Source organism: Lactuca serriola, chromosome 4, assembly GCF_051521515.1.
Source record: "Lactuca serriola cultivar US96UC23 chromosome 4, Lser_US96UC23_V15, whole genome shotgun sequence".
Taxonomy (NCBI): Eukaryota; Viridiplantae; Streptophyta; class Magnoliopsida; order Asterales; family Asteraceae; genus Lactuca; species Lactuca serriola.
Window position 1 is genome coordinate 231,561,097 of NC_136411.1, and position 13,183 is coordinate 231,574,279.

Sequence of the window (13,183 nt, forward strand, 5' to 3'; positions counted from 1 at the left end):
AGGGGTGAGTCTGGGGGTTCAGACCACAGCCTAGGCATTAGTTAGTGTTTTCATTTCCGATGCCGGATAGGGGTGAGTCTGGGGGTTATATACCTCACGATATTCAGACCACAGCCTAGGCAAAGTTCGATGCTGGATAGGGTGCGTCTGGGGGTTATATACCTCACGATATTCAGACCACAGCCTAGGCATTGATAACTACCCCTGACTTAATTGTCTTGTGGTTCTTTCTTTTACGAACAAAGGTTCGTAGTTAAACTTAGTCCATTCATTCAATATCTTTATCGATCCTTGTTTACTGCTAGAGGATTTCTGAAGCAGTTTAGTTAGTTAGTTGTTCATATCGATTCTTTAGGTTAGATCTAGTAAGATCACTGTATAAAGTTAGTATGTAGGGATCGATGTTGTTAGTTCTTGTTGAGTAAATCTTGGTGACGATGTGACGTCGTGCCGATTAGATAAATCTTGGCGACAATGTGACTTCGTGCCTATTTGACATAAATTGTTGAAGGAAAACAATGTTGTCACCCCGGTGTTTGTTTTATTTGACATAAATTGCTGAGAAAGCAATGTTGTCACCCCTAATGAAAATCCTTAGGCTAGGTTCCTTCTGATAGTTGTTTTAGGGACGTAACGTGAGGATAACGGGAATGGGTAATTGGGATAATTTGGTTGACTGATTGATGTTTAAACATAATAAATTTATGTATTGTGGGTTGAAAACCCTATATGCTCACCAGGCTTCCAAGCCTGACCCACTCAACTTTTTATGATTACAGGTAGTGGACCCCGAGCATAGTCGGATGATGATGATGAGTGATTTTGGATTATAGGCCATTAGTTATAAATAACTGTTGTAAGGCTTATAATGTCTTGTTTATGCTTTTGATCTGTATCGGAACATGACATCCCGAGGTTTTGTTATGAAATAAAAATATATATTTCTTAAAGCAAGGTTTTGATAAATTTTTATCATGTTTGACTTTGGGGACAAATTCCGCAAAACTTTTAATGAAATACTCTGATTTTATTTTAAAAAGCATAAATGAAATCGGTCTTTTCTGGCCGTGAAATTGGGGATGTCACAAACATACATAAAGAAACATAGCAATACAATAGCAATCATGTTTGATACAATTCAATTTAAATACAACATGCAAACAGTAGTTTTTCTGGACATGCTTTTCCACCCCATAACATAAAAACCGAAAATAGGGGAGTGCGTGAATACTCACGATGTTTTGTGTAGACACAAGCGGTACTTCGGGATGCACCAACGTCTTACTACCGGGATCCTACGACATCAAACACACGCACTAGTAAGTTTCCATGTCGATATCTAATGCTAATATACTAAACTCTACATATAGGGAAATGCCAATTTATATTTTAGTATTGGATTTTATATCAATTGATTACACTTTTGCTGAAATATTGAATTTTACAAGTCGTGCGATTAATTACAACCTTGGAAGGTTAATTTTCCAATTTTTAAGTCTCTATAACAACATAAATTCACGAAAAATAGCATTCGAGGGATAAAAATTCTCAAACTTTTTATTTAACTGTTATTATACAATACTAAGCTGGGAAAAATATAAAAATGGATTTTCAAGCTGCTTAATTATATTTTATGATTTATGGGCATTTATTCCAATAAAATTTGAAATAAATGGAAAACAGTTTCCAAAATTACCCAAACTTTTTATTTAATTGTTACTATAGATAACTAGGCTGGGAAAAATATAAAAGATATTTTTCAGTTGGTATTTCTATTTTTCCTTGTTTTATTCCTTTAAATAGTCATTAATTAAAGAAATAATATTAAACAATTAAAATAAATCACCATAAATTTTTGTAACATCATTTTACAGTATAAATAACCTGGGAAAAATATCAAAAGTGGTTTTTATAATGTATAAACTGGTTTTGGGTATTTATGTGTATTTAAGTGTATTTTAGTGCAATTAACTTTAGAAAATACGAGAAAAATAGTTTACCGTAGAGGAAAATCCTCAACAATTGTATGTAACCTCCTACTGTACAATATGATACCCTGGTAAATTTTCATGACTTTTGGATAATCAGAACTATTTTTCCCATTTTTAGACCATTACAAATACCAAAAATTGGGAAAAATAGCTAGACATGATGAAAAATCTTAAAATTATTTTCTGGAGTCACCCATCACAGGTACGGTATGTAAAAATTGTTACATACAATTTTCACATCCTCTAAAGTGGTTTTGTAATTTATCATGCCCAAAACAAAATAAAATTAGAAATCATATGAAATAGTAACAAAAATTGCTGAAATTTAATTAGGGGTCATTATTCCCCATATGGATCATCCATGAATTTATTTAGGATTTATTGACCTCTGGAAGTATTTTATATGATTTATGCCCTTGGTTTTAGCAATAATTCTAATAAATCAAAGACATAACAAAAGCTTTTGAAATTTTCCAGATTATTCCATGCATGCAAGGGCTTTCAAAAGTAAAAATATTAAGAATGTATTCAGAAGAGAAATGAGGGGATTGATTCCAAACAATTTAAGAAAAGTTGCATGCAATAATGCATGAAGTGTAGATGTGGCTGAAGTTCATGAATTTGTGTAGCCCATTCAGTGAGGTTTTAAGCTATGAAATTTCAACCATCATTCACTATATATGTTAAGTTTCTAAGGTATTTTTCCTCAGATCTATGGTTGGGTTTAAGGCCATTTTTTAAGCAAGATAAAAATAGTGATCACAGAAAAAGAGCTGTATGTGCAACCTTTTTGTAAAATCTGCCAAAAATCGGATATTTAATATTTTACAGTGAGACCAGTTGGGTTTGAAAGCTAACTCGTGGAACTAACCAATACAAAAAGAATATCATGATTTGGTTAAGAAATGACTGAGTTATGTCCGTTCAAAGTCGAACAAACTAATCTGGCAGATTGCATGTTTGTTTGTGTGCATTATTAGGGTATTTCAACAAGAACATCATGCATGCCTTTGGTAAGATCCGATTTCTAACACATGCATGGAATGAATGAGCATGCAAGATGTACTAGAAATGGTTTAAATTCTTTTGGTCATGCATGAACATAAAAGAAATGGAGAAGAACATGAAATATTAGATTTTGATGTCACATGATCATATGTGCATCTTTTTCACTCCTTGCATGGGTTTGATCCCGGATTTTCACCATTTCAAACACATGCATTGTGTTATGGTAAGAATCTACAAACCACAAGGGGAGAATAAATATTTCTAGCCATGGAAAGGCATAGAATCCGAAAAGTAGAGAAGACTAAGAAGAAAAAGAGGTTTAACCATGAAACTATGGAAGAAGATGTTGTTGTTTACCTTGGTTTTGACCTTGAGAGAAGTAAGAACGCTTCAAGGTCTTCAAAGTCTTGAAATTTGGCAGAGAAATAAGAGAAATTTCGTGAGTTTAGAGAGAGAGAGAGAGGAAGAGAGTGAAGTGTGTGAAGAGAGTGAAGTGAGAAGAGTGAAGAGAGAAGAGGTGGAGTGTGGGTTTGAGTTTAATCATGAGTTTTGGGAAGAGAGTGCATGGGGAGAGGGGATGGCCAGATTTTTTGAGTGGGTTAGGCCTCCTCTCTCCTAATTCAAATTTTATAAAATTTAACTCCATTATTTATATAAAGACATTCATTTTTTTATAAAAATGCTTATTAAGCAATTTGATTTATTTAAAAATCTTGTTTTCAACAAATAAATTATGATTAATACTTGGTAATTTAATTTCTATTTCATTGACTATAATTCATAATTTGATTAATAACAATTTGATATTAGGAAGTTTATAGCCAAATTTTATAAGGTTTTTAAGCTTTATAATTTATAACTTTGGATTTTTGGCTCTTTAGGATTTTTGGAATATTGTTTGATATTCAACAACATGTTGAAGTATAATTAGAATGTTTTAATTTATTTTTAGAGTTTTATACCCTATTTCAATTATAACAAAGCTTGAAGCTTTATTCTAATTATAGTATTGGCATTTCCTATTGTATCTAAGCAACTTACTAGAATTGTAAGTATCAAGTATATTAGTCTTAGACCTTAGTTGGATCCTAGTTTATGCAAGATTTTGAGCTAATTTATACTACTAGGCCATGGCATGTTGTGCATGAATGATTTTTATAAAGATGCATGAGTCCGAGAATGACCTGAATTGGCAGTTGTCACAGTATCCCCCACTTAAAAAGAATTTCGTCCCGAAATTCATTCTATGTCATCGTTTGTCGTCGCAAAGGAAAAGTTGTGGATACTTTTCCTTTATGAAGTCCTCGCGCTCCCAGGTGTACTCCGGCCCGCGTTTTGAGTTCCAACGAACTTTCACAATCGGGATCTTACTCCGCTTAAGTTGTTTTACCTCCCTGTCAAGGATTTCTATCGGTTCCTCAACGAAGTTCAGCTTATCATTGATCTTAATTTCCTCCAGGGGTACTATCAATGCTTCGTCGGCTAGACATTTCTTAAGGTTGGAGACATGGAATGTGTCGTGAATGGCGCTTAACTCTTGGGGCAATTGAAGTTTATACGCCACCGGACCAATCCTTTCAATGATTTCGAAGGGTCCAACATATCTCGGGCTTAGTTTTCCTTTCTTACCAAAGCGTACAAGCCCTTTCCAAGGCGACACTTTTAAAAGTACCTTGTCTCCTACTTGAAATTCTAATGGTTTTCAACGATTATCCGCATAACTTTTCTGACGATCTCTAGCAGTTTTAAGCCTATCCTTGATGATAGCAATCTTGTCAGATGTTTCCTGGATAAGTTCGAGTCTAGTCAACTGTCTGTCTCCAATTTCTGTCCAACATAAGGGCGAACGACACTTGGGTCCATACAATGCTTCATATGGAGCACATTGGATACTCATGTGGTAACTGTTATTGTAGGAGAACTCAACTAGAGGCAAATGAGTATCCCAATTTCCTTTGAACTCAATGACACACGCTCGTAGCATGTCTTCCAATGTTTGTATTGTTCTCTCTGTCTGCCCATCTGTCTGAGGGTGGTAAGCTGTGCTCAAATCTATCTTGGTTCCTAGTGCCTTCTGTAACATCCACCAAAATCGTGATGTAAAACGACTATCTCTATCAGAAATGATAGATAGGGTACACCATGCAGAGAAACAATTTTGTCGATGTAGATTAGGGCCAATTTTTCCATTTTGAAATCTTCTCGAATGGGGAGAAAGTGAGAAGATTTCGTCAGTCGATCCACTATGACCCAAATTGAGTCATGACCTTTAGCAGTTCTAGGAAGTTTGGTAACGAAATCCATAGATATTTGCTCCCATTTCCATTGGGGAATTTCAGGTTGTTGTAACAAGCCGGATGGTTTTTGATGTTCAGCTTTGACTATTGAGCATGTCAAACACTTCCCAACATACAAGGCAATATCCTTTTTCATTACAGGCCACCAATAGTACTCTTTAAGATCCTTGTACATCTTATCCGCTCCAGGGTGGATTGAGTACTTAGATCGGTGAGACTCCTCTAGTACCATGTCTCTCAGGTTGTTAACCCTTGGAATCCAGACCATGTCCTTAAAATAACGAACTCCATCGGGTTTGGTTTCAAATCTCTCTTCCAAACCATGCAAGGTCTCGCCTGGAAGATTTTCTTTGAATAATGCTTTCTCCTGGGCATCAATGATTTGAGATTTCAAGCTTGTCTGAATTACCATTCCCAAAGCTCTCACATGGGAAGGTTTCACTCTTTCTTTCCTACTAAGAGCATCGGCTATTACGTTAGCCTTTCATGGGTGATATCGTATCTCACAATCATAATCACTAAACAACTCTACCCATCTTCTCTGCCGCATGTTTAACATTTTCTGATCTAGGATATGCTGAAGGCTTTTGTGATCGGTATAAATGGTGCACTTGGTTCCGTAAAAATAATGCCTCCATATCTTAAGGGCGAAGACTATTGCTCCAAGTTCTAGAGCATGGGTGGTATAATTTTTCTCATGCGGTTTGAGTTGTCTGGAAGCGTACGCAATGACTTTCTCTTTTTGCATTAACACACATCCTAACCCTTGATGAGACGCATCACAATACACCACAAAGTTTTCTGATCCTTCTGGTAAAGTCAGAATTGGTGCATTGCACAACTTGTTTTTCAGGATTTGAAACGCCTCTCCATGATTCTCTTCCCAGAGAAATTTTCTATCCTTTTGGGTCAAAGATGTTAATGGTTGAGCAATCCTAGAGAAATTCTCAATGAAGCGTCTGTAGTACCCAGCTAATCCTAAGAACTGTCGTATTTCTGTCGGGGTTTTGGGGGCTTCCCATTTCTTGATTCCCTCGATCTTAGCTGGATCTACATGGATTCCTTTTTCGCCAATCACATGACCAAGAAAATGTACTTCCCTAATCCAAAATTCACACTTAGTGAACTTGGCATACAATTTCTACTCCTTCAACAGCTCCAACACTAGCTTCAGATGTCTATTGTGATCTTCTTTGGTCCGCGAGTAAACAAATATGTCATCGATAAATACAATTACAAACTTGTCTAGGTATGGTCTATAGACCCTGTTCATCAAATCCATGAATACAGCAGGTGCGTTCGTTAGTCCAAAAGGCATGACTAAGAATTCATAATGTCCATAACGGGTTCTAAATGCTGTTTTGTGAATGTCCTCTTCGTGAATTCTTAGCTGATGATACCCTAACCGAAGGTCGATTTTTGAGAAGTAAGAAGCGCCCTGCAACTGATCGAATAAGTGATCTATTCTAGGGAGGGGATATCGATTCTTGATTGTCAACTTGTTCAGTTCTCTGTAATCAATGCACATTCGGAACGAACCATCTTTCTTTTTGACGCATAACACTGGGGCTCCCCACGGTGATGAACTTGGTCGAATAAACCCTTTGTCTAGAAGTTCTTGAAGTTGTCCGGATAGTTCTTGCATCTTGGATGGTGCAAGGCGATATGGTGCTTTTGCTACCGGTGCCGCTCCGGGAACTAAGTCTATCCGAAATTCGACCTGTCTATAAGGGGGTAGACCGGGCAATTCCTCCGAAAATACTTCGGGATAGTTTTGAACCACTGGAATCTCCTTGAGTTTCTTAGCTTCAGGTTCCCTTTCTAGCACGTGGGCCATGAATTCAATACAATTCTTCTTCAGGTACTTGTGAACCTTCACGCTTGATACTATGTTTAAACTTCTTCCTGGCTTCTCACCGTGTATGATAAGGGTTTCTCCATTAGGGAGAGGCACTCTGATGACTTTCTCATAACAACCAATGTCCGCTCTATTTTTGGATAACCAATCCATCCCTACTATCACATCAAAACTACCTAGCTCTATAGGAATTAGGTCAATGCTAAAGAGTTTATCAGCTAAATTCAAAGTACAACCAGGAATTATATCACTAGCCCTAATTTCATACCCATCAGCAAGTTCAATAGCATAAGCATTCCTCATCTTTACCGATTTCAAGCCAATTAACGGTCTAAATGCTAAAGAAACAAAACTCCTATCTGCTCCCGCATCGAATATTACTGATGCAAAATGGTTGTTCAGGAGGAACGTACCTGTTATCACTTCAGGGTTCTGACGAGCTTCTTCTGCATCAATCACAAAGGCTACACCTCTTGGCTGTCCAACTTGATTTCCTTGAAAGTTTTGCCTGGCTTGGCCTTGTCCATTGTTACCAGGTCCATTGTTCAGTTTAGGACATGCTCTACGGAGATGATCATTACTCCCGCACTCGTAACATGTCCTTTTTCCCTCCTTATTCAGCTTACAATACTTCGAGTAATGGACTGTTTGCTTACAGTTTTGGCACACCGGGCAAGCTCCCTTGTGATGGAAGTTACACTTATTGCACTTCGGAAGCGGCCCTGAGTACTGCTTTCGCTCATGCACTTCTTGTCCTTGAGTTTTCACTGGTTCTTGCTCCTGGGCTCTTACCATAAAGTTTCTTGAGACTTTCTGCTTCCTCCCTGACTTGCCTCCATACTTCGTCTCTCCCTGATCTGCTGGCTTCCTCTTCCTACTAGAGCTTTCCTTTGTCGATGCTCTCATCCTTATCACATCATTGGTTAGTCGATTTGCTAGGCTTACTGCACTCTGAATAGTAGTTGGGTTTGCTGAGGTAACCATTCCCCGAATCTCTGGTGCCAAACCCCAGATGTAACGATCTATCCGTTTCTCCTCAGGAGTAACCATGTGAGGTACCAGCTGTGCTAGTTCATGAAATCGGACTGTGTACTTCTCTATTTGTGTTCCAACCATAGAGTGGTTCCAGAATTCAGATTCAAGCTTCTGAAGTTCATCCTTGGGACAATACTCCTCTATCAGCAGCTTCTTTAGGTCTTCCCAAGTTAGCTGATATGCCGCTGTATAACCTCGGGTTTGCACTAGGGTATTCCACCAGGTCAATGCCCTATCTTGTATTAGGTAAGTTGCATACTCAACTTTGTTGCGCTCGAGGCATTTGCTAATGTGAAGGACCGACTCCATGCTGTCAATCCATTTCAGCAATCCAACCGAACCTTCCTTTCCATGGAACTCCTTAGGTTTACAGGCCATAAAGGACTTGTAGTTACATTCTCTTTCATTGTTTCCCCAGTTTCCTCCACTACTTCCTTGGTTAGCATTAAGTCCTGCAATCACTTGAGTAACAATGTTTGGGATTGCTTCTAAGAGCTGTTGTGCTACAACTTGAGCAACATCGGGTGTTTTGTTTTGTGGGCGCCCGCGATTAGGTCTTCCTGACATGGTTCTAGCACATAATATGTTGTCATCGCATGACCTGCCTCTCGTCTAGCAGCACTAGTAGTGTCAGCAGTCTCCATCGAATGCTGATACAGGATTTCCATCCCTGTCATCACTTCGTTCAATACCTCCTGTTGCCCGGCTATTACAGCGAGGCTGTGACGCATATCTGCTGCTATCAAATACATCCTCCGGGACTCCTCCGGGGTCATACCTGGCTACCTAACAGGTATTCCTATAACTTGTTGTGGTGGCAGTGCTCTCGGTCCTGCAGTGCTGGGTCCTGCTCCGCTAGGGCCTGCCGTGCCAAGTCCTGCTGAGCTGGTGGCTATCCTTCCCGGAATGGGAACACTCTTCCTAGCTGTCCTCCGAATACAAAGTCCATAAAGAGGTGGTTGTGGCAACACCGATGGTGGTGATGCCTCACGTCGTTGACTCGGGGCGTCGTCATTGCTGATCTCCACTGAGTTCCCTGTATCTTCCGTGTCCTCTGATGGGTCTTTTTCTACCGAGGGTGGGGGATTACGTCGAGGGATAACAGTAACGTAGCCGGACTCATCGGCTGAGGCGGTAGCGCGGGAAGATGACGATGTTGACATAGTGGACTGGGACATAGTTTCAATGAGATATGAAATAAATGATAATGTATGCCTATAATATGCAATGCTTACACACACCAAAATTAACCTTTTGAAATTTTGAAATAAAGTTTTCTCAAATATTTTTGTTGAGCATATTCCCATTATAATTAGCTCAGGCTTTGTATAAATCTTTTCTTAATTAAACATAGGTGATCAGGCTATGTTTAATCAAGGTCCAATAATACAACTCCCGACCTAATTATGCTAGTAATATGTTTGATGTAAAAAGAATTTCTTTGTAAGTTTTAGTTATAGGTTGTGTTTTCTTAAAGAAAAACCGATGTTCTCTATAACTTTAGCTCTGATACCACTTCTGTCACACCCCGCTAAAGCGGAAATGCAAGGTATGACAACGATAACGGTTTCAATGCAAAAGATAAAGATACATCACCATAGCAGTATTTAAAAGTTTACAACCCATAGCTTCAAAAGAAACAAAATACAAGTTTTTCAAAATAACATTGTTCAAAATATAGCTTCATAATAGCTTCAACACGATGCAACATGCTCTATGATGATGAATCTTTACATCCACTTACTAATTACTTCCTGAAAAAGCATGTAAAACGAGCGTCAACTATGAAAATAGTTGGTGAGTATCACAAGTTTATAAAAATCGAGCGTACAATAAGGCTTTTCGTAAATACAAGTACATTGCTTCAATGATAAACAAGTTGAATGCTATTAATGAATACAAGTTTATTGCTATAACGAGAAACGAGTTTGTATGTGTATGAGCAAACAATGAGTCTCAACCAAACCTATGACTGAAGCCCTATCGAGATCTATGCTTATCGTTCCATAGATGAATATGGTATCATGCACTCCAGCGATTCGGGCGAGTGAGGAGTTGTCAATTCCTAATAGCGCTATCCATAATGACCATTGGCTCAAAGAGTTAATGGTTAGAGATAAGGGAAGGGCCTTAGTACGATAAGTTCTCATGTTCCGTGTTGCATAGACATACATAAAGAAACATAGCAATACAATAGCAATCATGTTTGATACAATTCAATTTAAATACAACATGCAAACAGTAGTTTTTCTGGACATGCTTTTCCACCCCAAAACATAAAAACCGAAAATAGGGGAGTGCGTGAATACTCACAATGTTTTGTGTAGACACAAGCGGTACTTCCGGATGCACCAACGTCTTACTACCGGGATCCTACGACATCAAACACACGCACTAGTGAGTTTCCATGTCGATATCTAATGCTAATATACTAAACTCTACATATAGGGAAATGCCAATTTATATTTTAGTATTGGATTTTATATCAATTGATTACACTTTTGCTGAAATATTGAATTTTACAAGTCGTGCGATTAATTACAACCTTGGAAGGTTAATTTTCCAATTTTTAAGTCTCTATAACAACATAAATTCACGAAAAATAGCATTCGAGGGATAAAAATTCTCAAACTTTTTATTTAACTGTTATTACACAATACTAAGCTGGGAAAAATATAAAAATGGATTTTCAAGCTGCTTAATTATATTTTATGATTTATGGGCATTTATTCCAATAAAAATTGAAATAAATGGAAAACAGTTTCCAAAATTACCCAAACTTTTTATTTAATTGTTATTATACATAAATAGGCTGGGAAAAATATAAAAGATATTTTTCAGTTGGTATTTCTATTTTTCCTTGTTTTATTCCTTTAAATAGTCATTAATTAAAGAAATAATATTAAACAATTAAAATAAATCACTATAAATTTTTGTAACATCATTTTACAGTATAAATAACCTGGGAAAAGTATCAAAAGTGGTTTTTATAATGTATAAACTGGTTTTGGGTATTTATGTGTATTTAAGTGTATTTTAGTGCAATTAACTTTAGAAAATACGAGAAAAATAGTTTACAGTAGAGTAAAATCCTCAACAATTGTATGTAACCTCCTACTGTACAATATGATACCCTGGTAAATTTTCATGAATTTTGGATAATCAGAACTATTTTTCCCATTTTTAGACCATTACAATTACCAAAAATTGGGAAAAAAAGCTAGACATGATGAAAAATCTTAAAATTATTTTCTGGAGTCACCCATCACAGGTAAGGTATGCAAAAATTGTTACATACAATTTTCACATCCTCTAAAGTGGTTTTGTAATTTATCATGCCCAAAACAAAATAAAATTAGAAATCATATGAAATAGTAACAAAAATTGCTGAAATTTAATGAGGGGTCATTATTCCCCATACGAATCATCCATGAATTTATTTAGGATTTATTGACCTCTGGAAGTATTTTATATGATTTATGCCCTTGGTTTTAGCAATAATTCTAATAAATCAAAGACATAACAAAAGCTTTTGAAATTTTCCAGATTATTCCATGCATGCAAGGGCTTTCAAAAGTAAAAATATTAAGAATGTATTCAGAATAGAAATGAGGGGATTGATTCCAAACAATTTAAGAAAAGTTGCATGCAATAATGCATGAAGTGTAGATGTGGCTGAAGTTCATGAATTTGTGTAGCCCATTCAGTGAGGTTTTAAGCTATGAAATTTCAACCATCATTCACTAGATATGTTAAGTTTCTAAGGTATTTTTCCTCAGATCTATGGTTGGGTTTAAGGCCATTTTTTAAGCAAGATAAAAATAGTGATCACAGAAAAAGAGCTGTATGTGCAACCTTTTTGTAAAATCTGCCAAAAATCGGATATTTAATATTTTACAGTGAGACCAGTTGGGTTTGAAAGTTAACTCGTGGAACTAACCAATACAAAAAGAATATCATGATTTGGTTAAGAAATGACTGAGTTATGTCCGTTCAAAGTCGAACAAACTAATCTGGCAGATTGCATGTTTGTTTGTGTGCATTATTAGGGTATTTCAACAAGAACATAATGCATGCCTTTGGTAAGATCCGAGTTCTAACACATGCATGGAATGAATGAGCATGCAAGATGTACTAGAAATGGTTTAAATTCTTTTGGTCATGCATGAACATAAAAGAAATGGAGAAGAACATGAAATATTAGATTTTGATGTCACATGATCATATGTGCATCTTTTTCACTCCTTGCATGGGTTTGATCCCGGATTTTCACCATTTCAAACACATGCATTGTGTTATGGTGAGAATCTACAAACCACAAGGGGAGAATAAAGATTTCTAGCCATGGAAAGGCATAGAATCAGAAAAGTAGAGAAGACTAAGAAGAAAAAGAGGTTTAACCATGAAACTATGGAAGAAGATGTTGTTGTTTACCTTGGTTTTGACCTTGAGAGAAGTAAGAACGCTTCAAGGTCTTCAAAGTCTTGAAATTTGGCAGAGAAATGAGAGAAATTTCGTGAGTTTAGAGAGAGAGAGAGGAAGAGAGTGAAGTGTGTGAAGAGAGTGAAGTGAGAAGAGTGAAGAGAGAAGAGGTGGATTGTGGGTTTGAGTTTAATCATGAGTTTTGGGAAGAGAGTGCATGGGGAGAGGGGATGGCCAGATTTTTTGAGTGGGTTACGCCTCCTCTCTCCTAATTCAAATTTTATAAAATTTAACTCCATTATTTATATAAAGACATTCATTTTTTTTATAAAAATGCTTATTAAGCAATTTGATTTATTTAAAAATCTTGTTTTCAACAAATAAATTATGATTAATACTTGGTAATTTAATTTCTATTTCATTGACTATAATTCATAATTTGATTAATAACAATTTGATATGAGGAAGTTTATAGCCAAATTTTATAAGGTTTTTAAGCTTTATAATTTATAACTTTGGATTTTTGGCTCTTTAGGATTTTTGGAATATTGTTTGATATTCAACAATATGTT

The 13,183-nt window shown here is 36.6% G+C and overlaps 1 protein-coding gene across 1 annotated transcript; it reads right to left on the reverse strand.

Moving 5' to 3' along the window:
* Window positions 1-5,063: 5,063 nt before the first annotated feature.
* On the reverse strand, window positions 5,064-8,756 carry LOC145099229 (uncharacterized). The gene is made up of 2 exons (XM_079036821.1): window positions 7,947-8,756; window positions 5,064-5,777 (listed from the first exon to the last, which is right to left on the reverse strand). Exons 1-2 carry the CDS (start codon window positions 8,754-8,756, stop codon window positions 5,064-5,066), a joined length of 1,524 nt encoding a protein of 507 aa, XP_078892947.1.
* Window positions 8,757-13,183: the final 4,427 nt, after the last annotated feature.